The sequence below is a fragment of the Mugil cephalus genome, chromosome 12 (assembly GCF_022458985.1).
Source record: "Mugil cephalus isolate CIBA_MC_2020 chromosome 12, CIBA_Mcephalus_1.1, whole genome shotgun sequence".
NCBI lineage: Eukaryota > Metazoa > Chordata > Actinopteri > Mugiliformes > Mugilidae > Mugil > Mugil cephalus.
The window spans coordinates 13,741,354-13,767,464 of NC_061781.1; the positions used below are offsets into that span (position 1 = coordinate 13,741,354).

Genomic DNA, 26,111 nt, shown 5'->3' on the forward strand with positions numbered 1-26,111 from the left:
GTTCAGCGGGATCCGATTTCAGCAGCTCATGCGGGACAAACGGCATCATTTGTGCACAAATGTAAGCAAACGTCGTACTGACTTGATAACGGCTTTATTCATAGCAACACTGTTTGACAAGAACATCAGATGTAGCGTGCACATCAGTGTATTCCTGCATAAATCTTTATCAAAATATTTAAATATAGATCTGATGTATAATCCAGGAAGCATTTAACATGGGTCAGACCTGGCCTGTCCCTCACATCCAGTATTATTTAGATAATACATTTTCTTAATAAACCCAATAATATTACAACTCTGGTGATCTGTCTAATAATTTATAGGATTGTACTCTTGTGTCATCATCCATCGCTCACAACAGTAATGCATTGAATGCAAGATAGTCATCACACAAAACAAACCAAAAGCATTAATGTCAACCAGGGATATTATTTAACGAACGACAATGTGGTCACTGCTAATTATTTATGAAATTTACATCATTGTATGCATGTCGCTGAAGACTACCAAATGAGGCAAAAACAAAGGGCAGCTTCTTCTTCTGTGTCATGGCATAGAGGATTCCGAAGGACTCGAGGCAGACGGGATTATCTCCTCCTGAAAGAGAAAAAATGCAATGTTTCGCGCATGTGATGTGGCCACACACAAATGTTGCAAAATGTTGGATTTTTTTCTTACTGTAGGTGGTACACTCTCAGCGGATTTAAGGCGCCGCTACAGTCTGCTCTCTCTGTCCGTATGAACTACGTCGCTAAAAGACGCCGCTTTACCCTCTTCTCTCTGCAGAGCGGAGCCGTCGCTTTCCACCTCTCTGTTTTCACACTCCTGTGATTTTAGAAAACAGACACAGTGCAAACACTGGAGACTTAATATGCCAGACAACATAAAGAGGCAAAAGACTGCAGTATGTTTTATAGTATTCCTACAGGCCAAGACGTGAGCTTCGGGAGTGACTTGTTGGCAGAGACATGAAAAGAGCTAACCCTCACCCTACACTATATAATATTAAAAAGTGAAAATAGCCGTGGTGCCCCTCGAGTAAAGTGGCATTCGTCTTTGAAACATGAATCAGAACTGCACCATGAAAATCTGGGCTATTTCCTGACCTGCACATGTTATGAAACATTCTTGGACAAACTGGCGTTGCCCTTGAGAATGTTCAGTATTTTACTGAGTGAAAGTAGGAGGTGGTGTATAAAATCAGAACTGATTTTTTTTTTTTAATTGTATCTGAAAGTTATCCCAGAAATATTTAAAAAAAGAAAAGATAAAACGTGCACAGTGCTAATGCACATAAACAAACAAGAAAGTCAGGCACCATTTCACTATATATAGGATCTCCATTCTACATTGTAGATGAGTTTAAAAAAATTGTGTTTTCTTCAAATGGCAAATGTTTGACTTTTTGAGCCAGTCCCAACTATGCCATCACTTACTATACATTATATTATGATATCATGTAATGACACTGGGGAATCTAATTCGCCATTCACTCTGTAGAGATTAGAGATGTGGTCTTAAGTCACAGCTCTGCACACAGTTCTGCTGATCATCCCTAAAAAACTGAATATGGCGTATGCAGCCTTTATCGTTCCGTGCGCAGGGCCCTGCAGAAATAATTAAAAAGAAAGACAGGACAGTGGTTTAGATTGTACAGTTATTCGCTGTCAGTGGGTTGTTCCCATCGTCTCCTGTTTGTCTCAGTGACCTCATCTCCCTGCTTGTTTTTCTGAAATAAATTACAAAATAACACGCCACAACCTTCTTGATCCCCCCCGCCACACACACACGCAATTTCAAATTAGAGGATAAACATTCAGATAAGTAAAAAGAACCTAGAGCCCTTTAAAAGGCTTGGGAAAACAGCTAGTTTGTATTAAACCCCGGGTTGATTCGAGTCAAGGGGTCGCAGGAACTATTTCACTGCTTATTAAACTCACACTGTTCAGGAGGTTCTCCAGTGGTCGCAGTGTAAATGGCTGATACCACACCAAAACACTTTTATTTCCATTTAGATATTTTAAATATGAGCATGCAACATGATCAGAACTAACCTTGAGATTGGATAATCCTTTTGACTCTGTGACTGGTGAGGGACTTGTAATTGGAGAGACAGGTGGTGACACAGTCGCGGGAGGTGACTTTGGCCTGTGGGATAAGGACTGGGTCCTTTTCACAGCAGAGGACACAGCCTGGGCGAAGCGGGACGGGGTTGCAGGAGAATAGGGCCTAGGAGCTGCAAAGCTCCTTAATTTTTCCAAACTTAACCCCGCGCTTGGCTCCCTACACGGCAAACTGCTTTGCCTCGTCATCCGCGCGAGTCCTACATTCTTGTTGGAGGGTTCAGGGCTGAGCTGAGCATTAGTGGCCCCTGCTGGCTCCTCTTGACACTGCAATTGAGGAGGCTGTGGTGGTGGTGGAGGTGGAGGCGGTGGCAAGTTTGCTCTTTCTGCGCTTCCTTGAGCCTCCCTAAGGCCAGAGGCAGGGCTGGCACTAAGACGTTTCTCTGCTGCTGAAGTTACGTAATACCCAGGTGTTTTTTTGTGCTGTGCCAAGCGGAAAGAACCAGGCTTGGGTTTAGTTGCGGGTGGAATTTTCATCTCCTTGACCTCTGCTGGTGAACCTGCTTGAGACGCGTCATTAGCCGATGGCGAGATCTTGTCTGTGTTATGTAAACTTGCCGGTGGTGAAGAAGGAGTCGGTTCAGGTATACTTCCGTTAACAGTGCGTTGACTAGTCGCGGCAGTAGTAGTGCTAGTCAATGAGTCTTCCCTGGGTAAAGTAGAGTGCAGCTCACTTTTTTCTTTTGAGACCTCGCTCTGTCCCGTCTGTCCTTTGCTCTCATCTAACTGAGCAGAATCGATATTAAGTCCCTCTTGTGGAGCTTCAGGAGGCGTCTCCAGTGTCAGCGCGACTTCAAAATATCTCAGTTTCTCCACAGATTTCTGAGGCACGATAGTGAACGTCGTCATCCCCACCTTGGGGATGTAGTCCCTCGTCAGCTCGTTGGAAGGCTTGGGCTTTGGCTCAGATCCTGCGGCGTACACCGGTACTGCTTTTGTCGCGGCGGAGGCACTTGGTGGTGGGTCCTGGCACGATGAGGTCTCCGAGGTGCGGGATGAGGCATGCGTGGGCCAAGGGGGCTCGAGCTCCTCTGTCAGAGTGGCCATGTCTTCCTTCCCCAGTGACTCAAAGGCGGGCGCCGATGAAGGAACTGAGTCCACGTGCGGCTGCTGTGGAGACACGGGGAGCTGTGCGAAATCTGTTTGCACTTGAGCATCCTCTCCGGTGAGGCGTGATGTGCTGGTGGTCAGTGAACTCTCCAACCTGTCTGTCAGCTCCCACGGGGTTTCAGTGTTTGCTTCAGCGGAGGCCTGCGCCTCTGCATCCTGCATTACAGGCAGAGGGAGGCTGCTAGGTACAGTACTGCAGTCGCTCTCAACACTGCCAGTTGTAGACCCTTCACCGGCGGGATGTGGGCTTACATTTTCAACCTGACATGGACCGCTACCTGTAAAGAATTGGAAACATTCGTCATACGTGATGCATCTTTATACTATTTAGGAAGAAAAAAGAAAAACTAATAAACGTGGCATATTCACAAAAATGGAATTCTGGAAACTATCTACTTGAGAGATATGGATAATTATAACAGAATTCAGTTGTACACCCACTAATGGTATTTGCCAGGTCAGATGAGTCCGTGCCATCAGTTTTCTTCTGAGCTGCAGAATCGTCCACTGTGCTCTGCAGCTGTCTGTAAAAAAAAAAAAAGCAAAGATAAAAAAAGTTAAAAATATTGCTAGCGCAAAAACACAAAAGACACAGTCTAGAGTAGTATTACTAGAGTTCGTACTTGCCATCTGAGGACAGATCAAGAGACTGATCTTCCCCACTGCCCTCCACTGACTTTGTGCTCTCCATCTCAAAATCCGGGGACGAGGAGTGCAGTGAAACGTCAGGCGACAAGTTGAGGCTGCTGTCCTCTCCCTGGGTATTACTAGCAGTTGCGGATTTTGGAGTCGCAGCGGCTGTCTCCTCCTGCTCCATTATCTCTTCCAGTGTGTTAGCAGCTGCACCCGCTGGAAAACACCGCGAAGGCAGAGGATCAGTCAGAAAAGCGTACACTCTGATCAGTGGGGTATCCGACCTAAATCCTTTTCAAAATGTGTTGGTTGTAAAGTCTAGGCAGTACTTAGTGTGACTTTTAAACTTATGAACACTTTTAACTGATGGATTATTTTAATTATGTCCCACTACCTGGAAACAAAACATCTAACTATATAGTAGATCTGGGTACACATTTTATAAGGCCCTGATGAATAAATTCCACTGAATGATCTTTTGTTATTCTCCCGTCTCTAGTTCTTAATTTAGCACTTGAAGGAAGCACATCACAGAGGAGCGCTGAGTGAGAGGAATTTCAAGGCTTCTAAAACAAAGCTTACTGTTCTCTACCTCTGATCTCGCTATCTGCTGAGCCACAGTAGGCCGTTAGAGAAAGAGCAGGGAAGTGATCTTTCCCTGTGAAGTCTGCGTTAGAAAAAATGTGGTGCAAATTAGGTGCAATGAGTGGATGAAAGAATGGAGTATATGTGAAAAATTAAAAAAATTTAAAAAAAGTCTAATTAGGCATTCTGCTTTCAAAAAGACAAACAGACAAGAAGACGACAGAATTTGTTTGTGGTGCTCAAAGAATTTGAAAAACTTGATAAGTCCAGAAATCTTCACTGATTGACTCATCCAATGGTTGCATGATGTTCGACTACTGCAAAAAACTGGTGAAATTAAATGCAAAGATTTACAAACAGGGTCGGTTTCATATGAGCATCACAAACAAATTCCAAATCACCTCAGATGAACGCGCAGCTCAAAATCTCTGAGAATCTGGACTAATATTGTCATGTCTTTATGAACGTATCAATACACATTCAATACAAATTAATTTTCTATCAAATCTGAGTTAAAAATATGTAAAAATATTTTTTGTTTTTGCTTTAAATTTACGTTTCTACAGGACGGGTGGAGTTTCCCTGGCAGGACAATACACTGAGAGTCCAATGTGTCTGCACAATCACAGGAAAGAATGCCAAAGCAAGTTAAATATACTCTACAAGAAAAAAGAAAGTGCAGAACAATTCAAGACATGCACAAATGCGGATTACCGGTATATAAATACATCCAATTTCTTTTAATGAAAGCATTTCAAAGAAATCAGAAAGTCAGAAAATAAATAGAGTCAGGGGGGGAAAAAAAGCAAAGCTCAAGTGAAAAACACTATGTTAAAAATAAGTGCAACATAGAGAACACGCACGCAGAACCAGTGTTCTCAATTTCTTAATCACAAATTAAACGTAATCTATAGGTCTAAACTACGGTAAACGGTAAATGCCTATCCTCTGCGCCGACCATGTCCAAAGTGAAGCACTTTTCAACAACGACCACTAGGGGGCGCAAGAGCAACATGAAATAAACACTGCACTCTCTGGCTGCTATATTTTAAAAGACTTATGACTCTTGAGCCGGGCCAAAAACATGCCAAGATGTGACAAATTTAATTTCACATCAAAGCAAAGTAGTTTAAGCCAAAATCCAAATGTATGATAAAAATAAACCTAATACTCCCAACTCGCTTATAAACAGGAAGAAAAGTAAACAAAGACAAACCTTGTAAATTTTCCTCCAGACAAACAGGTTCTTGGACAACAGTGCTGGGGGACATGGGGGGAAGAGGAGCTTTACGTTTGGTTCTCTTCAGTGAAGACTCTGCTGAGGACCCGCGACTCAAACCACCCACCTACATAACAAGAATTATATAATCAACACACAGGAGCAAAGGAGTGACATGGCTGCATTTCTGCCATTATAACACCATTACAGAAGAAGAGTCCACTCACCTGATCACTGTCCAGCGGAGCGCTCATTTCAGAGTTGGGTCTCTGGCTGGGGCTCAGGTCTGAGGGGCAGCTCTCGGACACAACGGTCGGAGGTGGAGGCGCGCGTCTCTTCTTTGGCACGTCGGCAGGGATCGTTGGAGAGCCAAGCGGAGAAGAATTGGTGCTAGGTAAGGCCATGCTCAGTGGTCGAGGCTTGCTCACAAGCACGGGAGAAGCTGGGGCACTGGCCGTCGTCGGCTTTAAAGAACAAACATCCAATCAGAACTTGATAAGAGGTCCGTTTCCAAACAGCACAGTGAACATTAACTAAAGGGAAGCAAAGCAAACAAACTACCTCAAGCATTCAGATCTATTTCCTGATAGAGCTTCGTCTTTGCATAATCAGTATATTAGATCTTAAAACACAACTCTCAAGTGCAACACCGTTTCTTTTTTACCAACCTGCTCAGATTTCTTCTTGCTTTTTCTAAACTTTCCGAAGAGACCTTTATTCTCCTTCTCCTTCTGATTTTTATCTTTGCCCGGCGTGACCATTCCTGAAAAACAAAAGAAAATGTTGTAAGAAAACATTTTGCAGAAATATAACATCTCCCTTGATTTCAATCATACAGTTTACAAACTGAGCTACCTGCAGTTGGCGAGTCTGGATACACAGGAGAAGGCGACTGTCCTGAGATTTAAAAAAAAAGAAAAACGAAAAAAAGAAGCTGCAAATCATGAATTTGTCGCATATACAATAATGATTCGTTTGATCTTTGCATCACTTCTTGCTCACCCTTCGTGTCTCTTGCGTAAACCTCCCGTATTGCGTAATCATTCAGGGAACTGGACAAGTCCAAAGGGGCCAGTGACTGGACATCTCTCAACAGAACTGTAGTCTCCGTGTCAAATTCACATTTCTCACAGATCGCCGACAAGAGCTCAGAGAGGGGAACTCGAGGATTTACCCGTAATATAGTCTTCTGGGTCTGTTTGTAGTTTATCACCATCCGAACAGTTGCCTGGAGAAGACAGAAATGCGCAACTTTGATCGTATCTGTTTGTTGCTGAACGTTTACTGTGCGTGATTACACAAGGTCGTCGGTGTTCAACGTACCTCGGGCATCTGGGGACCTGCCGTCTTATTTTTATCCTCCCCTTTAGGTTTAATCAGGATTTTCTCTGCGCCCAGAGTCCCTATGAGAGCGTTGGGTTTGAGCTTGATGTTGTTCCTGTTGGCAGTGACCAGTTCTAAGGTGTAGCTCGACGGGTTCAGGTGATACTTGGCGCAAAGTGTGACGAGTAGATCCATTAAGGCTTTACTGGAAAGAACAAACAAAAACAGACAAACAAACAAAAAAAACATGACTTTTCAGGATAAATGTTAGTTGTATGGTAAATTCTGTTTAAGACATTACAGCAAAGTGCAATACCACAAAAGTGAAAAGCATAAATCTTTCATATTTCCAATTCCAATTGATGATTTTTGATATGACCCATAAAGAAACACTAAAGAATTCCCAGATGAACTCATTTAAAACTGCATTAATATGTAAAAACAACAGAAATATCAAATCAAACAATATAAATAATAATAATACAGAAGCAGTAACATGAAGCTTTCCTGAGTCCAACACCGCTCTCACATGTCTAACCTCTTGAGACCCGGCGTCCTCATATGAGGACATTAAGTTTTAGGTTTTATTGCAGCTCATTCTGCTTCATTTAAACCCGTTGTCCTCGTTAGTGGACACTTTTTTTCTGCCACCTAGTGGTAGCAAAGGGTCAATACACTAAGAAACAAACTGGCCGTTTCATCGGATTCATTCGACAGACTAAACAAAATAATCCCAGTGTCTACACATGAGGACATTGTTTTCTTTCCAAAAAACCACTACTTCCTGTTGAAAGACAACGCTTAGCTTTTATACTTCTTAGGTCCTACTGATCCCAAGTACATCGGGGAAATTAAAAACGCACAGCAAACAAAAGCTCGGGTCTCAGGAGGTTAAAGCTCATGCGCCAACTCTGTTTGCGTAGGCGCCCTAAGCAGGTTTGGGATCAGAAAAGTGGGTAAATTTAATCTTTTTATTGTGGCTTAGTCTCAGTCATTTCCTCAGGAGGCCAAGGTGCAAAAGACACGTCAGGAGGATTGTTTATAAACAGTGAGTGTTGTGAAAAAAACAGCCATATCTTAAGTAAACTCTCCTGATGGAAAGTCTGAGCCGTGTGTGAAGGACACAAAGACCTTGTGCCAGATTGACACGGAGGTATGTTGACACACGCTGATCTGATTAGCCGGCGCAGGCTACGTTGAAGTTATTTTGCATGGGGTCATTATTGTGCCGTGGCGCGTAAAACTGAGATAATTCACTCGGTCTGAAGGACAGCTTGTCTATGTGGACGTGTGGCGAGAGAACAACAATAAGGAGATGCATTATTTTTGCTCCAAGTGTGCGTTTTAACTGGAACCACAACGCCGAGCTACTCCACCCATCTGACTCAAGCGGACACAAACGGAGCGTCATGTGATGACTTCATCTGACGCCAATCTCATGATGTAGTACTTTAAAGTGTTCAATAAATGCAATGCAGATGTAATCACCCTTTTATATTTAAACGTGTGATTTCAGCGTGTGAAGCACTGATTGAGACACAGTGGCCTAGACTGTAACTGTACCTTCCGGGAACCACGGTATTCTTTTCCACTCCACTGGGCAGGACCACAGTCAGAGAGAGCTCTTTATCAATAAGGTTTTCCTTTTGGTCCATGGTTAAATGAGGGTTTCCTGGGTACCACTGGGAGAAACCTGGGGAATCCCGCTTCTTTAGTCCTGGCGGGGATGGCGCTTTGCTTTTGGTCGACACCCTGTCGTTGGAGAAGAGAGCATAAATTATTTTATTAGTAAAAAAGTCCAGCTATTCCCATTCTTGTTTATAGTGATTTGGCTGACGTGTACACTTCAATGAAATGATTCCCATCTCTGACAATATTCCAATCAAAGTGCACCAGACGCCATGAAAGGAATTCTTTCTTCTTCATGTTTTTGAAAGCAGTGACACTGGATGAAAGAGTTCAAGTCCACTTTGCAAACTAGTCACAAGACAACCGAGGGGGCAGATTTGCTCACTGAGTCTGAAGAAAGGGCTGTGAATGGACGGACATGTGAGAGAGGCTGATAACAAGAGACTCGGCTTCAGCCACTACAGAAACTCCGCTTTAACCTGTAAGGTGGGCTAAATGCATGTGCTCCTTTTAACGTAAAGACCAGTAACTTGGTATAAGTAGAACTTTTTTTCTCCCAGTGCCACTACGAGAAGCACATTGCAGTTTTAAAGTGTGTGTTTTGAATGTTTGCCGAGGCTTGACATTCCTGCAAACTATGTTAATAAAGAGTAGGAGAGAGCAGTAACAGTCATGTGAGAGTTGCAGGCTGATAAGGCACTGTAAGCTACGCAACAATGAAATGATTGAAAGCAATCACAGGCCGGCAATTCTCAATCAATCCATGATTTTCCTTGCAGCTGACACGCTTAGGAAATCTATGATGCACAGCATTTCACCTAATTACGCCATTGCCATGACCAAATTCTGATCTCACTGAGGCCATCACTATAATACATTTTGTTTTGTATCGCCACAGGTTGCACATCCATCAAGTCATTGAACTTAAGAGACATCTAAACCAAAAGGTCGCTGCAGACCCAGTACTCTGAATTACAGCCTGCGAAGTCTCACGTGGGGGGGGGGGCACTGCTTATTCAAACCGAGGAATCCGAGCAATGCAAGGTCACAGGCTTCACTGAGGCACGTCTCGCAAAGGATTATTAGTCTTGCTATGGGGGCGGATGCCCTTAAACACTGTGACATGTGTAAGCACACACACACACTTAAACAAATACTCATATTTTCATTATAGGTTATGATACTCTGCGGACGTTCCCCTGCTATGAAATCAACATCAATTCTCCAGTCCCGTGAAGTGCATGTACTGTATAACACAATATGTACTGTAGGGAAATCATCTCATGTGGAAATTGTATTTTAAAACATAAGCCGCATGCCTAAGTGTGCAAACTGGAAAAAATAATAATAATAATTGTCGTTTTCTATTACTCAATTCACCAGTGAGACTTAATATTTCTCATATGTACAGCAAAACACAAATATGACTTAATGTAATAGAAAAACTAAATCAAGTTGTCGCTAATAAAAAACAATTCAAATCGCAGTACTTTGTCGAAATAGTATTCCTTGAAAACCAAGATCACATCACATGGCTTCCTAGGGGATAATGAACTTTATTCATAGCATCCTTGTCTGCTAAATCCTGAAGCAACTACACGGCAGGCTGTAAAATCCCTGCATCTCGTTTCAGTGCGTCATATGATTGTATGTCAGCCAGGCTGAAGGCAGTAGAAGAGGAAGACACACGGGGAACACAACAGGAACGGTTTATCCGTTCATGTTCGAGCAGAAAAAGTAGCCTGAAAGTTAAAGTCGAGCCGTGAAACAGTTGATTCTTTTGCTTATTCTCTTCCAGTGTGTGTGAGATGGTAACAAAGGCCGGACCACGTAATCAATCAAACAACAAAGCTCCACTGCTTACGTCACACAGATCAACTTGTGCTGTACCAGCTATTCCTAAATCCAGAATGTAATCCATTAGTTTGTGAACAAAGTCCCTCCTTCCCTACTGCCTAGTTTGATGCGGAGGGGTCGAGATGTGAGAAAACGCCAGACTTCATATTAAATCTATCATTCATCAATCTGAAGTGATGTGAACGTTTAGTAACGTTTACTAATGTTAGCTTCATAAGTTGGTTCAGTTAGTCACGTAACAGTTTGCCTCCCACAGTGTAAACATTTAGTTGCACTTAATCTCCATCAAAGAACCAACTTATTTTGATTTAATTCATGTTAACTGCTACTGGGTTATATTTAAGTGTTAGCTTTAGGGCTGGCATTGGCGTACTGATCTGTGGTCAGAACTCAATCAGTAGAGTAGTTGGCATCAATTGGGTGCACATGTTTATACTGAATAATTTCTCAAACTAATCTTTTTAAAGTATAAGCGCACAAATATTCCACGATTATTCAGAAGTGTGATATACACGTCAGTCATGCCGTTTAAGTCATGAGGTCATAAATCGTTATTATTCAGGTCATAGTTGCACTCTTTAGACAAGTACACAGCACAATTTGGAATATGTGTCACAGCTGGTGTTGCTGCGGCCACACCGTCTTGCCTTGTTTATGGTCAGTTCTGTGGGTTACACAGAAACCAACTAGCCAACAGTTTTTTTAATGGGAAAAAGACACATAACCACTTTTTAAACATGATTAATCTCAACAGGTTTTCCAGAAGGTGACTGACGGACGAGAAACAAGGAGGTCATATCGGTCCGGCCAGGCTGAAAACTTTGAAACAGCTTAGAGGGAATACAGTTTTTTAAATATTGCATGGAATATTTTGTGCACGTGCACTAGTTAATACATCTCGCTTATACAGTAGAGGAAGACCACGTCCACACCTGTGTGACACTGAATACTCTGTGTGACAGGTGGCAGGTATGCCTGCATGGTTTTTATGTTCGGCAATAACTGATTAGGGAACTCGTCCAATTAAATGTGCATTCACATCTTAAGCAATAAAACTAATATTGCAGCTGGCTGTTGTCTGGCTCGTTGTGGATGTCTGCTCTGCTAATAAACGAACCCTGTCACTACAAAGAAGATTTGACCAACCGCCGCAGTGTGTTGTAAACAGCATGGTCCGCAACTTTGATACTACTCAGGCAAGCAGTATCAATTTTTCAGGGCTGCGTGTCTGTTTTGGTTTAGAGTTTGTGCTACATGCACTTAACTGTACCGGATTCCTGTAAATGCTCCCATTTGCCTGTCACAATTTCCGCCGAATGAAACCTCGCAAAACCTGTTCCAGTGTCATGCCGGCTCGTAAAAAGACGACATCAGAAGATGGAAGGAAAGGCTGCGCACTGGATGGATCTTCGTCATGACATTGAGGTGAGGATGTACGGGTCAGATTAGATTCAAAGTTCCAGCAACATCAACAGACAAAATGATTTAATTTTGAAAATCTTGTTCCCCAGGTTGGAGAAAAAATCTTACAAAGGAATTATTGTATTAAGCGCTGTGGAATTTAACAAGGCTGTTTTGGAGATTAATAAGAAATGTCTTTAAAGCATATTTGTCACTAGTTGCTTGGATTTAAAAGGACAAATCGGTATAGTCCAAAGTTTACAGTGTAGTCTGCTTATGACTTAATGTTGTGAGTAAATATCTTTGATATCAGCACAAATCTGACACGCACAATGAACACTTTCCATGTGGACTATCACAGTTCAGAGAAGCTGTGACTCAACCGCCATTCGCTGGTGTCTTTGTATGAAATCCTGCCATCTGTGATTGTCCTTTAATCTAAACCAAATTGTTGCAGGGAGCGCAAGGAACGGAGGGTTAGATGAGCAACGATCTACAGCCCACGTAGTGTTGGGACGGGACCACCGCATTCAACCATAACCGAAATGATCTCCTGCACGTGTCAACAGAAAGACTAAAACAGCCATCTACACCGCAGTACAAAGTCCTGATTTCATGGTTGACTTTTTGTTTGGCAGTCCCCTTCGCACTGCGTCTAAACTTTTCCTTTCTCCGCACGTTTTTAAAACGCTATAAAACTTGAGCCGCGCAAGATTGACGTGCGGCGTTCGTTTAGTGTGGAAAAAAAAAAGAAAAAGTTTTATTTGACTGGGAATGTCCCAAATGGAAGCAATTAATAAATTAGCATGGAAAAAAACACACACACACAATAGCTACGCCTCAGGTTCAGGGTCAGCTGAGTTTATACAGCTGTGTCATCAGCGATTTTTATCGAGACACCTCCAGCGGGACACGCAGCCTGGTTTGTTTTAGCTCTCCGGGCCTGTGTTGTTGTGTTGCTGAATGAGACGAGACATGTTGAAGCTTGACTGTGCTGATGTCTCATTCACAGGGTTTCCCTGGGAGGTCCGGCACTCACAAACAAGCCCATTCAAAAGCAGAGAACATGCTTGACAGACACGATCACGGGCTAACTAACAGGAAATAATAGGCCTGTTGTCGCCACACCACGGCGATACACGCGTTTAGCCGCCTCTCTTTGTTTAGCTGCAGTCATCAGCTGACTTGTGAATTTAATATGTGCAGCACTATCAACTGACAGGTTGAAAAGAGTTAGACGGTCCTCTTTAGATCAGATGTGCAAAGTACACTGAAGATGTTTGTGAATAAGTTAAGCTGCGCAAAATAGAAGTAAAATAACATCCCTTAACTACAAACCTAAAAAAAAAAAAAAGATAAAACCACAGAATAGATGCTTCTTCAAATCCTATGGTGCGTGCGTGTATGGAAAGACCGAGAGAAAGAGAGAGATGGAGAGAAAACCGAAAGTTTGAAGAATGGCGGACATACACGGCGGCGCTTTGTTATAAGTAATGAAGAAAACAATCTGAATATCAGCAGGAGTCCAACTGCTGAACAAGGCAATATCCAAATTCCCTGCATTCCTCCGCATTTTGTTCCAGGTGGCACTACTTCCACCAGAGGACATTTTCACCACTTCTGTATATTTTCACTGTCGGTTATCAAACGCAACCGCGACCGGCTCCCTGAAACCAGACCGAAACTTCGTCAGACGTGCAATCTTCCTTCGAGGGTTCTGAGAAAGCGAAAGGTTTGGTGAAAATGCCCTCTGTGGTATGCTCACAGCTGTTGAGGAGCAGGACAGCCCCTTGGGGAAACGTGAGTTCAAGCACAAAGAAACAAAGTGCTTTTATTTTTTTTATTTCACTGGAAGCCCTTCTGTACAGTCACACTTTCGGTCAACACCCTGATTATTTTAAGAAACATGAACAACAATTCAATGCTCCAGTGACCAGGGCGCCGCAGAGGGCTCCCAGCTGAGGCTTATGCGATAGCTGTACAGTCAAATGTACAGGTCCAAACACGCCACAGAGGTGTTCAACACACCTTCAAGTCTGAACACATAGACTGTTACAAAATGCTAAAAAAAATAGAATAAATAAATACCACACAAAAGTAATTCAAGGTTGCCCCATTACGTTTAGAGGACTGAGCACCAACAGTATCGTGCTGCTCAGATCATACTACAGACATAACAATAATTACTAGGAGTTTACAGAGCAGGTGACAGACCTGCTTTTCCTCCTCACTTTGCCAGCAGTTCAAAACCACGCTCTTACCTTTTTCAACTAACGTTCCCGCTCACATAATCTCCGTTTCGCAGCGTATCTCCCACGGGTTTTCAAACACACTGAACGCTCAACAGTCCACCTTCAAAGGGCCCACCTTAATGTCACGCCCAAAGCCGTGACATCAGAAACTCGTCTCCTCTGCCCTAATCCCGGCGGCCCTCTCACTGCAGGTCTGAGAGCTCCAGCGCGCGGCGCGTTGATAGCACTCCCCCCGCAGTCATGAGCAGAAAGGTAAGCAGCTTTTGCCTCCCTTTGCAGGCATGAACCTGAGGGTGGGGCCTGCAACAGTTCACTGAAGCGCGCGTGCACACACACACACACACACACACACACACACACACACACAAGCTGCGGTATGTAGTAGACAAAGACAAAGAGCAAATATGCAGAGCAATCATGTGTTTTAATCGTGAATGAGATGATGTAATTATCAGAGCAAACCAACACTTGTTGATCTCCTCACCGTCTTGGACCAGACACCATCACCACTCCATAATTTAATCAGGCAGCGCTCTTGTGTTTGTCTTTCATTACAAAAAAAACAATGCCAACTGTTCAAAACCACACCTTACTTCTGCTGAACTGACTCACTCCATAATCACGTTAGTCAACTTGTCGGTCGAGCAAAAGAGTTGTAAATATAGCGAAAAAGGTTTGAGCCGGCACGCATTTCCTAACAGTTTCTCTATTTAAACACGATGACGCGTTACATTTGGATTACGGCGGATTAACTACTTTCATTTTCTTCATTAACATCTGATGGACAGTTGAACCTTAATGTGAACTAATGCAATAAAGAAGTTTTTTTTTCTTCCAGGCTTTTTATTGTTAATTTAATCGACATGATCTACTTGGAAAAACGGCTCGCACCAGAATCTGCAGGAAACATCAGCGTAAGACTGTTACTGCTGTAATCAATTTAACTTCAATCAGTCTCAGTTTACACCGCGTACAATTATTACCTGACGTACAAATGTTGTTTTCAGCGCATCTGGTGCACACTTGACGCGTTGTGAAAGGTGCTGCCTGGTTCCTGTCTGGTACAGAAGCGATAAATTAGACTTTCCATTGTGAAATAACTGCTTATTGCCAGTTTTTTTTTTTTTTTTTATCAGAAGTTGGAGACTTTCACTGACGTAAGAGCAACTCATTCTACAAACCAAATACCATCAGATGATAAGGAGGTCGAGCTGTGGGAGGAGAGCAGGCAGAGCTGGCGTTAAGCGGCCAAGCGGTCATTTTGATTGACTTCTTCGCTAAACGTGGAAACCTCAGTTCCGACTGACCGTCAGCATGACATGGCTCACCATTCTTCACCGCTATTATTATTATTGCCAGTCACTATACAGCCTCTCTTCTCACCTCTCCCCCGTTTTCTCCCCCTACTTCACTCACAATTGAGCTGCCACTGAAATATTTCATTACACGGGGCCGACAGTGTGTGTGTCACCTTTGCAGATGGCTGCAATGTGTTCCAGCCCGATAAAATCAGCTTGTTCCTTGGTCCCCGATGAGGGCAGACTCCCTCCTTTATGTCTGGAAGTTGTCACCGCTCTAGACTTAAATCTGATTCGACTCGAGAATTTATCCCTTCCCACTGCAGCCTTGCTATACCACCATCTGTTACCTGCTACTTGCGGCTTTGGGGAAGTCGCCACCAGCCCAATTTTGTCTTTCAGCTCCCCTTAATCCCAACCACTTCTTCTTATCTCCCTTCAGACTCTCACCTTATCTGAATTCTCCCCCCTCTGTCCCCGTCAGCACAGTTGCACAGAACCTAAATTTCTCCCTCTCCTGCACAGACCTTTAAGTTACAGTCAATAAGCTCTTCTTGTGTTGTATTTCACAGCTTAAATAAAACGTTTCAGAGGCACAGAGGTGGTGGAGGGAGTTCCTAGGGAAAGACAAAACACAGCGCCAGAGCCACAGCTGGTAATTTGGTGAGAGGTCACTCACAGTAAACACATTTTTTTTTTTTTTTTTTTTTAAAAGAGGGTCTGGAAAGGCCATTACTGCATAAGCAGTGTGGGATGGAAAGAGATTAGGAAGAAAAAGAGCACAGGGACCCTATGAGAACTTCCCACCTCCTGTGTGTACTGTTTATTTTTGCAGGCAAAATACAAACTTGTTCCCACAACGGCTGCTGGTAAAGGTCTGGTCAAACTCAAGCTAATAACACTGTCCTTAGCATCATCATGCAGAATCCTGAAAGATATTTACGGCCTAAACGTGTGACATTACTAGCTTCTAACAGCAGAATCTTTACAGGATCCATCCCATTTTAGTAGTTTTTCTCCTGTGATGCTCAGTCTTGTGCTACAGTGCATGTTGTAAAACACCGCAGCAGATCCGAGGTAAGCTGGCGGGTCCGTGTAACCATGAGCCAGTTAAGACGATGAGATCTGAGATCATTTGCCGTGATTTCTCGACATCGTTCCAGTCAGTGAACTGGGGTCTGCTATGCTACATTACCGTCACCTTATCTCCAGGCAGCCCAAATATTTTCACTCTAAACATTGCACCACAAGCAACCGATGGCTGCGCAAAGAGCAAGACTGTATGGAAAGCATAAAGGGAGGAACACAACATGTGTTTCAGTCTGTTTATGCGCAAACAAATGTGTATCTCAACATCAAAGTGGCCCGGATCTTCAGGAATTCCTCTCCAGATGCACACAGCAGTCGCACTTATGGAAAATGCTCAGATAAAAAAAAAAAAGATAAGGAGCAGTAAATATCACTACAGTGACCAAATAAACTAAAAATACCTCATAGGAAAAGAAAGCTTTTCCTTGAGTCATAACTATAACTGTTAAACTGTGTCCTTTCATCTGAAACAGTGCTGCGTTGTCTACAACGGGGCAACTTTCAAAAGGCACACCAGCGTGTTTTCCATCGTGACCGAGGTTTCTGAAGTGAAAGCGAAAAGCATTTCCTCAGTAAAAAATAAAAAAACAAAACAAGAAGGCATTTATTTAATCACTAATAGCAACAGATTCGGGGTCACGCTGATCTGGAGATCTGAAATCCAAAACACTGCGAAGAAGGTTACACCCATTCCACATATATGATCTCACGAGAGGCCTATTTATCAGGGGTAATAGCTACTCAAGGCGAACCAAAATCTTGTGTCTGAGTGCGGTTTCAGCAAAAGCAGCACCAACTGCACTGCATGGAATGAAATGCAGCTGGGACAGACAGGTTGTGTTAATCATTTATCAAAATTAGCTCAGTTTCTTTTACTCACTAATGCTTGGCGTCAGTGTGAAGGTCCTCACTGGTGGCTGCCTTTCGTTTGTGTCACGCCATGGTTCATTAGCTTCCCATACCGTATGTTAGGAGATAAGCTTCCCTACAGTGCATCAGATAATTACCAGCCTGATGTTATGCAAAATCCAACGTAGGAACCAGTGCACGCAGACATCTGGGTGGATATGACATTGCAAACATTAGCATAAGGACACTGCCATCTAGAGAACCCTGACAGGTTGTGCAGGTATGCATGTTTTATATTTGCCCTTTCCTATACAAGCACATGTTTAGGATTGGATTTACAATCTGCTGTATACCTGGATGGATGATGTGTAGTGAACTCCTCAACCGAGACAATCAGAACCGTCTGGGCATTTTTTTTTTTCCCAACAAAGATCTCATCTAAACAAGACAAACACTGATAATGAGGGTCAAGCGAATGGAGGCAATTTGTGCCTTTGTCACGCAAAATGTCTGACTGTTATTGGAGATACGGAAAAGTTCCTATTGACGACGCACAAAGGGACGATTCATGCGAGGTCATTCTGAATGCTACTCAGTCTGAGAGTGGGAGGCATCCAACTGTTATGCCCTGGAAAAGTGCATGACAGAAACAAAGAGGGGCTGAGTCTTCCAGTCTGTTTATTTAGTGCGCTGTCGGGATCTGTGCAGTAAATCTATTTAAGCAAGTAGCTGTGGACGACGTCAATATGAACGCAGAGTCGACTTTAGTGAAAAAAAATTAGGTACGACAACTTACAAACTGTATTATCCATAACTGCCCATTAAGGAGTATTCGCTGGTATTTACGGCCAGTGTGTTGGCTTCAATGTGGTAACAAAGACAACCCATTATTCCCTGTTCCTTGGATGTTAGCCATTTTGCCTTGTTTAGCCCTTTGAGGCAGAAAGCATCCATGAGATAAAACATCACAGTATTCAGCTCTAGTCATTGCCAGTTCAAGCTTGCTGCCTCTCAATGCCGATGTTCCTCTCTCTTTATTCCGAGTGGTGGGTGGATATCTATGAATGACACCCTTTATCTTGCCTTTTGAACACAGAGGACTGTAGGCAGTGGACCAGATTATACATTTTCCTAAATGAAGACAGCCTTGTTCATCTCCAGGGATAATTTCAAGGAGAAAACACTGCGATACATTCGAGTCTATCTGAGGCCCCGCCGCTCCGGTACCTGGTCATTTTGTTTCAACTCCAAAAGCTCGCATTCTTCGAATATCTCAGTTTGATGCATCAGTCTTGCCATAATTTCTACCCGTATACGCTCATGTGAACAGCTGTGCCCTTGGACTGCCTGCACGTCTGGAAACAGCTGTGGGGATTCACGATACCTTAACTAATTCCACATTCTGCCCCGAGGAAAGCCAGTCGTATGAGATCATAGTTTAAGGTGTATCCAATTAGAAAGGCCAGCACTCCAAGCCTCGCACTGTTGCAGTAAGCGAGGAATGCATGACTGGACGTCCTGGTGTACAATTAGTAGTGTCGTACAATGACAGTAATTACAGGAAAAGAAAGCTTCTCAAAATTTAAAATAATAACAAGAAAGAAACAACCTTTTGTAATGTTGTTAAGGCTGCACAATGTTGACTGATGTATGTATGGGCTAGCTAACACCCCTGCTCGAAATCAACCGGCGCTGGGATTCTGGCAAGGTCAGTATTTGGATAACAAATGTGGCGTATCTTTGGGGGTCACGTAAAATCTTCACATATGACTGCGTTCGAAAAAGTGAGAAACAGCAGGTTTATTCACCCCGAACATATAACGCCAGGAATAAGACAGAGAGCATATGTCTTCCTCCCCCCACACACACCTCAACAACTTATGAAAGAGTGTGGTTTACTTTTCCAAATAATAGTCAAGCCACAGAGAGATTTCAGTAGTCTGCTGCTCCCCGTTGCCAGGGAGTGTGACTTGACTGCATTCTCAGATTACACAATACTTATGAAATATGAAAACAAGTCACGCCAAGAAGTTTTTTTTTTTTTTTAGTTTTTTTTTAAGCAAACTATATAATGTGGATACTATTTTTACCAACTTGCAGTATGCAGGGCAGGACTGGAAACTTTAGCAAGGGTTTCGTGGGGTGCTGGATTGGAAACTAACACATGCTCAAATTCTCCATCGCACCTCTAATTTAAATCTAAAAATCTGGGCAGATCGCTCTTCGAATGCCAAAAGGGTGATTGTTAAAAAAAAAAAAAAAAGCTCTGGAAACTCACTCTCTCCCATTTTAATGATTCCAACCACGGGAATAAAAGCAGCTGACATCATCTCCGAGTCTGTGAACCAAAACTGATGGGAAATTCCATCATGTCACATACTCGCAGCACCTCTTTACTCCGACTTTATTTGACGAGTGGACGTGACGAATCAGTATTTTATAGAATATCAGTTTCAAGACCTGCCAGTGCTCAATTTCCACAAGAACAAAAAAAAAAAAAAAATCAGTCAGTCTCACCAGAGAGACATGGGGGGGAGTGAGTGTCTTGCCTCCAAAATAGTTCCCATGACCTCTACATATGGTCAAGGGAAATTCTCAGTAAAACCCAGAAAGCAGGAAATGAGGAGAGTTCAAAGGTTGAAGCGTCTGCAACAACTGTGCAGTCTCTGAGATGCACTGAGTGACAGGAATGTTACTTGACAGTTAGTCGTGCAGATGCATTACTGCACAAAAGCAGAGCCATGCTCGTGACTTAAGGAAACAGCTGTTTGTGTGCTGCCAGTTGTTATTGTTGTTGCTGCCAGCAGCCCACATCCACAGGGTGGATTTGTTGATTTGTATTTTGTGCACAATGGAGAAAACACAAATGCATCCCCGCGCCTTTGTTTCTGTTTTCCTACTTTTGTTTCACGATTTGAATTTCCACAGAACAAATGTTTGACTGAGTTAAGTTAAAAGCTACCTGAACGACACAAAATGAACTTTCTCTTCACTGGCAAAATAAAAGTTACTGAATTGCCAATCGCACCTACCTCAGACCGGAGCTCCGTGGATTAGACTGGGATCCGTGATCATCCTTCATTGGTTTAACGAAATCCCCCGGACTAGTCAAACACAAACAAAACGCACAATTCATTCTCAGCAACATACCAGAACGGCTCGTCTAATCTGCTGCTTTCAAGTGATGCAAACGGGCAAATGCTGAAATATGGGCGAATCCCACATGAGGTCATCAGCTTTTCACTCCTCTGAACCGTTTTTTCCTTCTTCTTCTTCTTCTTCTTACTGGAGATAGCGATTCTGTACTTTTCTTGAAACTGCCCCTTACCATGAACGCAGCTGGTTTTCCAAGCAGTTGCCAACTTCCATCAGTCTTCATCAAGGTAACCTTAGTTGCAGGCGACAACAAACGGCTTTTGTTTGGATAAATGATCCATGATTCCGCTAAGAAGTGCGTTTTGCGCGTTCACTCGTAAACCGTTCCAGTGTGGCGTCTCCTTTTCTAGCCTCCCTCTGAGCTACGCGCGGTCACATATGAGCCCTTTCCCTCCAGATACCGTACACAACTGTGGCAACTTTTCTCTGTACATCACAGACGCTGCACCGCAGCCCTGAGCCGTAAAAGTGGGGCGTTTCTCTTATCCACTTAAACCTTCCCTTCAGGGTCTTGTTTTGGCCTCTCTGCACAACATCACCCAAGTTCGAGTTCAGTGCAACAACCGAACACAAGCGTGCATTGAAAAAAAAAAGCAACACAATCGAGTCCATTCATTTAGTGTGTGCGGCAACCTGCGAGCCGTCAAATCAAAAAACACGCCAGTTGTTGTTTTGTACTTCCTTTTAATAAAAGTTCTATTTGTCTGCAGTGACACCAAGTGGCTGGATACGGAGCGACTTCTTCCCTCAATAATCCACAGCGTGAACGTACTGCTTTATCAAGACAGGCTGCTGATTCCAACATAAAAACTGCAAATTAAACATTCCCACGTATATGAGAAAGTATATATGACCAAAAAGTGTAACACAGCGACTCTCTTCATTCATTGAAAGACTTTCTCTAAAATTGTGGCTGTAGATATTCGTTCCCAGGGTAGATATTTCTGCCTGGTCACCCTTACCTTCATATGTACGGGGGCTTTGACGAGATTTAGGTTCTTTCACAGAACAGTTTCTTTTTTTAAGCTTGTTTTTGCATATCAAAGCACGATTATGATGAAGGAAGGCATTTACCCAAACTGTCTAAACTCTTAATGAAGCTTAGGTAACCAAATATCCCAATCACAAAGACAAAAAAGGAACATACATTAAGCGTATGGGGATGTCCAAGTACATATACTTTGCCATACAATGTAAACATGTTTCATACAGGTGCCACGGTGCTTGTAGAGTTGGCGTCCGCACAATAGAACATCTCCACGCCGTGTGAACAGTCATTAGGGTAGGCTATAGTCATGGTCAAACCAGTGATCATGACAAAGAAACCCATTAAAATCAGCCCGGCGGGTATCAAGTTTTCTCCCTGGAACCAGCGTCCAGAGGAGAGTTTGAGGTAGCACGCTGATGGGATGATGAAGATCAGAGGCGTGGCACTCAGAGCACCCTGGATGGGAGAAGGCAAAGCGAAGACTGAATTGGCACGCCTAATTGAATGCATCGCTGCAGAAGAGTGGAGCGGACTTACATTCAGCTCCAAGACAACTCCCAGACAGTCGTAGGCCAGAGATAACGCCGTGCAGAGTGCCACTATGAGCACAGTCACAGCCACGTGTTCAGCTTTAGAAAGCTCCCCCCTGCAAATGACGTTGGATACCACCTCAGAAAAGAAACGAGAATGAGAAAACCAATCAGCCGAACCCCTTTCACTCATATGTAAACATTAAGCTGCTAACATCCCATCAAAGAGCTTTACATTTACCTCCCGTGTGACGAAACACTCCAGTGGAAACGTGGTTATTATGCTGAGGCCAAAACAGAAGCGGCCAAACGTTGCCAGGTTGTCATCTCTGCAGTAGTTCTCAAATATGTCTCCTAAAAAGTGGAGCATTTCAAATAATTAAAGCATTATTTGCGACGTTGAAAACAAATATGGTTATGCATCTTGTACTGATACCTTGTGTGTAGCCAGTGAAGGTCGCATAGCCGGCCGCAGCAAATACCGCACTGATTATGAGCGCAGAGCACACGGAGATGTGGGTGACCTGAGCCCATTTTGCTACCGTGGGCTGCTCCAGGGAACCATAGATGAGAAAGCTGTTGTGGTGGCATATGAAGGCTGAAGGGACACGGAGATCAAATACAGTTACTGTTGCAGGTCTTCGATCTGCAGCAATTACAATCTAAGGTAGACTGAAGAGGATAAAGCTCTCAGACGATGGCAGATAGGTTGTGTTGTGATTTGCATAAAACGGTATGCCACATGAGTTGCCTCATTGCATGTCCTTATATTAAAGCTGTGGTCTTGGGCAGTGACCAATTTGACTGCATTAAATTAAAGGTGCATTAATACATTTTTGGTCATTGGACGACAGAACAACTCCAAAACATGGTGACAGACAAATATTTAATTGCCATATAAAGCAGTGGTGACCAGATACAATTGCATTCAGAGGGCTGAAATCTCGCCCCTTCTAGAGGCCCACTAATCTGACCTTATATTGGAAAAAGCAAAATATGTCTGGTAGCCAGTGGTGAAAGAGACGTTTTTTTATCCTATTTGAACTGTGCCACATTTGATGTTTGTCAATTTAAAAGGCGATGTTGCAAGGGAAGCCCCTTCAGTCGTAAAACTGAAAGTACAAAAGCGATTGTGCGTCCATGACTTTCGTAAGATGGATTTTAATACTTTGTCCCCCACTCCGGGAGAATGAGGTGAAAGGTGACGGCCGTTTTAGTGTTGGTGACACATGGTGCAAGACGTAGACTGAGCGGTTTGACCCCAGACTACATTTATCGTCTTCACTTCAACTTTTTGTACTTGCAACATAACCATTCAACGTGACAAACCCTTCATGTCTAATTCATGACACAATTCAGACGGGCCACCCGACGTCATTAAAACACGTTCGCGTCTCCATCATCAGCTTCACGCAGTAGACGAACTCACCAAAAGACATCACACCAACGGCCTGAATTGCATTCCACTTTGCAAATGCCCATGCATCCTCTGTGGGGGGGCTAGAGAGGGATCATCATATTCATTCATCAAGAACTAGATGTTTGCAAAAGTGACTCTTAAAAGACAAAATACAAACAAAAAAAAAACGCCATGGTTCAAACACAAGAACATGAAGGCTAAAATCCCTGTGGATTTGGAAACTGCAGAATATTCATTCATACATTTGGGGTCCAAGGGTAGCTGCTTTGATGATTACAATGATGAGGATGATAAGTGTCAGCACCATTGACACGAAGGACACCTGGTAACACATGTGCATGTTTTATACGCAACTTTAAAATCACCAAATGAAAATGGCGGCTGTGCAATAACCAGTCTCACCTTGCCCAGTTTCTCTATGTTTCGATAAAGCGAGAGAGGCAGCGTGAACAGGACGGTTGATAGCAAGATCACAAAGTGGCGCTCTGCAAGCAAGTGACCTGGACCAACTACAGACACAATATAAAATGCAACGCACATCAATGCACACAGATGTTATCTACAGTTGACGCTGCAGACAAAAACACAGTGTCATTATGCACCGGTCGGTTTTGAGATCGTGGGCTGTATGAATTTAAAGAAGATAATTGTTTTAAATGGAAAAGTTACCATAATCTGAACATTGTACATGCAGTGCATTTAGGAATGTAACTGAATTGCACCAATTTGTTTTAGAAGAGCAACATACCTCCTGGTATTCTTGCAAACACTTTGGTCAGGGTGTCACCGGTTGTGATGTTGTAGCTGATCATAGCTGAGGGGGAAAGTTGTGTGAATAAGATTATGTTACTGTTCAAATTAATCCACAGGATCATATTTGCTAAAAAGCTAGCTGTAAAAAGAAATAGGAAGATTACAGTGACTTAAAAGATTACATCTCAGGCCACGCAGGAAATTAGACAACTTACTAAACAGCATGATCAAGTACTCAAAGTTTGGATAATTATAGACTTACCAATAAAAGGATACAAGAACTGCAGTGCAGATAAAATTAGAAATCCAGGCAAACCAAATGTGCTTCGCACCAGAGACTGATAACTGTTCGTCCCTGACAGGTTTCCTCCTTTAATTAGCAGGATGATCGAGTAGTCTGCCACGAGACAGAATCATTTATTAGTTTAGATGTTATTTAATGCATCAGTGTATCCTCCTCTATGCACCCACCTGTGATGAATCCAACAACTACCAACAGAAGAAGGCCAAACGGGAGCCCCGCCTGGTTCAGTGCAAACGGTAAACCTGTTTTGATGAAAGCGCAGGGCTGCAGCTGAACAATTGTTTTTAGAAGAAATGTAAAACATCTCAGGAAACTGGTTCAAAAGTAGCAGGACTAAGACATGTAAACAAAACAATAAGATTCAGTGTCTGTATAACACTAATAAAAGCTTGCAAAGTGATATTCCCTGCTATATCTAGGAGGGAGTAACAGAATGTGAATCTAAAAAAAAATTCTAACAAAGCACTGAAACTGTCTAAGAGACACATTATAAGAATAAAAGTCTTGCACTACCCATGTTAACTAGGTATGTCAGACAAAATTCATGAAGCAAATTTGTAGAACAATCCACTTTATCACTTATTATATCTGACTTCTCATCTTCTCTCAAGAAGTCATGTTGTAGAGTGAGCAAAACCACTCGCGCAGTTCTCCTTTTCTTTTTTTTCTTTTTTTTTGAGGGGGGTCAACAGGCGCTAGTCATATGATACCACTGCAGGGCTTCAGTGGTATGAAAGCTTCTCCTTGTTGCACGAAAATATCAGCAGTCGAGACCGATCACTTCGACAGTTAACCTCATAATTGATTATGATAATGTGATGAAGTACATTCAACCGAGTGCGTGTCATTCTGATCATTTACGTTCCAGACACTTTAACGTAGGCGGAGGGGGGGTCAGTATTTACCTATTATCCCCGATCCTATGATGGAATTGATAAAATTAAAAGATGCAGCGATCATCGAACTCCTTGAGTCAGATTTCTGTGGTGGAATTAATGTGGTCCCTTCTTCATTGTTTAGCTGGGGTAAAAAAAAAAAAAAAAAAAAAAAAAGAAAGAAACAGAAAAATAAACTAAAAACAGTAATGAAAACAGCAACATAAGTCTGGCATCACTCCACACCTACCTGTTGGGCCATTTTTTAAAGCACCTGCTGATTCGATTCGCCTCTCGTTCGTCCCTTCTGACGCTCCTGTGTTTCGCTCTGAATTGGGCTGGATAAGTTTCTAATAACATCTGACACAGTGACTGAGTCGAAGCCTAAAAAAATAAAAAAAAGTCTAAAAACATACGCCTCTACAGCGCCCCCGGGCGGTCGGAGACCTTCGTCTGTGCATTGCAATGGGAGTCCATCAAGCGGTGTAATAAATATTGACTTTCTGAAACGTATAGGCTGTAGATTTTGACACTGAGCCATACCTATGTTAATGCAACTGAGTTCTGAAGTACACAATAATTTACACTTTAACACCAAATCGATGAACACATGCAAGGAAATGTGGAATTAACGGATTTATAAACAGATTATGCGGTAAAGCACACTCACTAAAAGCCCCCTTTGTTCTGCATTGGAAACTACACAACAATAAA

The 26,111-nt window shown here is 42.9% G+C and overlaps 2 protein-coding genes across 6 annotated transcripts; both read right to left on the minus strand.

Annotated features, from left to right (window-relative positions):
- Positions 1-78: 78 nt before the first annotated feature.
- Positions 79-21,039, minus strand: cobll1b (cordon-bleu WH2 repeat protein-like 1b). 4 transcript variants are annotated; one of them, XM_047600271.1, is made up of 14 exons: positions 20,700-21,039; positions 20,404-20,475; positions 8,560-8,748; positions 6,997-7,201; positions 6,676-6,901; positions 6,529-6,570; positions 6,342-6,436; positions 5,901-6,137; positions 5,671-5,800; positions 3,860-4,085; positions 3,678-3,760; positions 2,058-3,514; positions 682-828; positions 79-600 (listed from the first exon to the last, which is right to left on the minus strand). In XM_047600271.1, the coding sequence occupies exons 1-13, from the start codon at positions 20,738-20,740 to the stop codon at positions 718-720; spliced, it is 3,114 nt and encodes a 1,037-aa protein (XP_047456227.1). In that variant the 5' UTR covers positions 20,741-21,039; the 3' UTR covers positions 79-600; positions 682-717. The 4 variants fall into 4 exon arrangements, with proteins under 4 accessions (XP_047456227.1, XP_047456226.1, XP_047456229.1 ...); XM_047600270.1 differs by lacking the exon at positions 20,700-21,039 and having other exon boundaries at positions 20,404-20,522; XM_047600273.1 differs by lacking the exons at positions 20,404-20,475; positions 20,700-21,039 and adding an exon at positions 17,403-17,420.
- Positions 21,040-21,194: 155 nt separating this feature from the next.
- slc38a11 (solute carrier family 38 member 11) lies at positions 21,195-25,821 on the minus strand. Of its 2 annotated transcripts, XM_047600282.1 has the most exons (12): positions 25,648-25,821; positions 25,428-25,542; positions 24,690-24,764; positions 24,481-24,615; positions 24,214-24,279; positions 23,868-23,974; positions 23,708-23,787; positions 23,475-23,545; positions 22,482-22,643; positions 22,287-22,399; positions 22,053-22,184; positions 21,195-21,971 (listed from the first exon to the last, which is right to left on the minus strand). In XM_047600282.1, exons 1-12 carry the CDS (start codon positions 25,657-25,659, stop codon positions 21,732-21,734), a joined length of 1,308 nt encoding a protein of 435 aa, XP_047456238.1. In that variant the 5' UTR covers positions 25,660-25,821; the 3' UTR covers positions 21,195-21,731. The 2 variants fall into 2 exon arrangements, with proteins under 2 accessions (XP_047456238.1, XP_047456239.1); XM_047600283.1 differs by lacking the exons at positions 23,475-23,545; positions 23,708-23,787; positions 23,868-23,974 and having other exon boundaries at positions 25,648-25,820.
- Between the last annotated feature and the right edge of the window lie 290 nt (positions 25,822-26,111).

Excerpts from the sequence above, each read along its gene's own strand:
- cobll1b (XM_047600270.1), bottom strand. The coding sequence starts at position 20,519 with ATGTTGCTGAGAATGAATTGTGCGTTTTGTTTGTGTTTGACTAGTCCG. Across the intron at positions 6,571-6,675 it reads TTACGCAAGAGACACGAAGG|GACAGTCGCCTTCTCCTGTG; the intron begins GTGAGCAAGAAG and ends TTTAAATCTCAG. Across the intron at positions 5,801-5,900 it reads CTCCGCTGGACAGTGATCAG|GTGGGTGGTTTGAGTCGCGG; the intron begins GTGAGTGGACTC and ends CTTGTTATGTAG.
- slc38a11 (XM_047600282.1), bottom strand. Across the intron at positions 23,788-23,867 it reads ACATAGAGAAACTGGGCAAG|GTGTCCTTCGTGTCAATGGT; the intron begins GTGAGACTGGTT and ends ATGTGTTACCAG. Across the intron at positions 22,400-22,481 it reads CTTCACTGGCTACACACAAG|GAGACATATTTGAGAACTAC; the intron begins GTATCAGTACAA and ends TCCACTTTTTAG.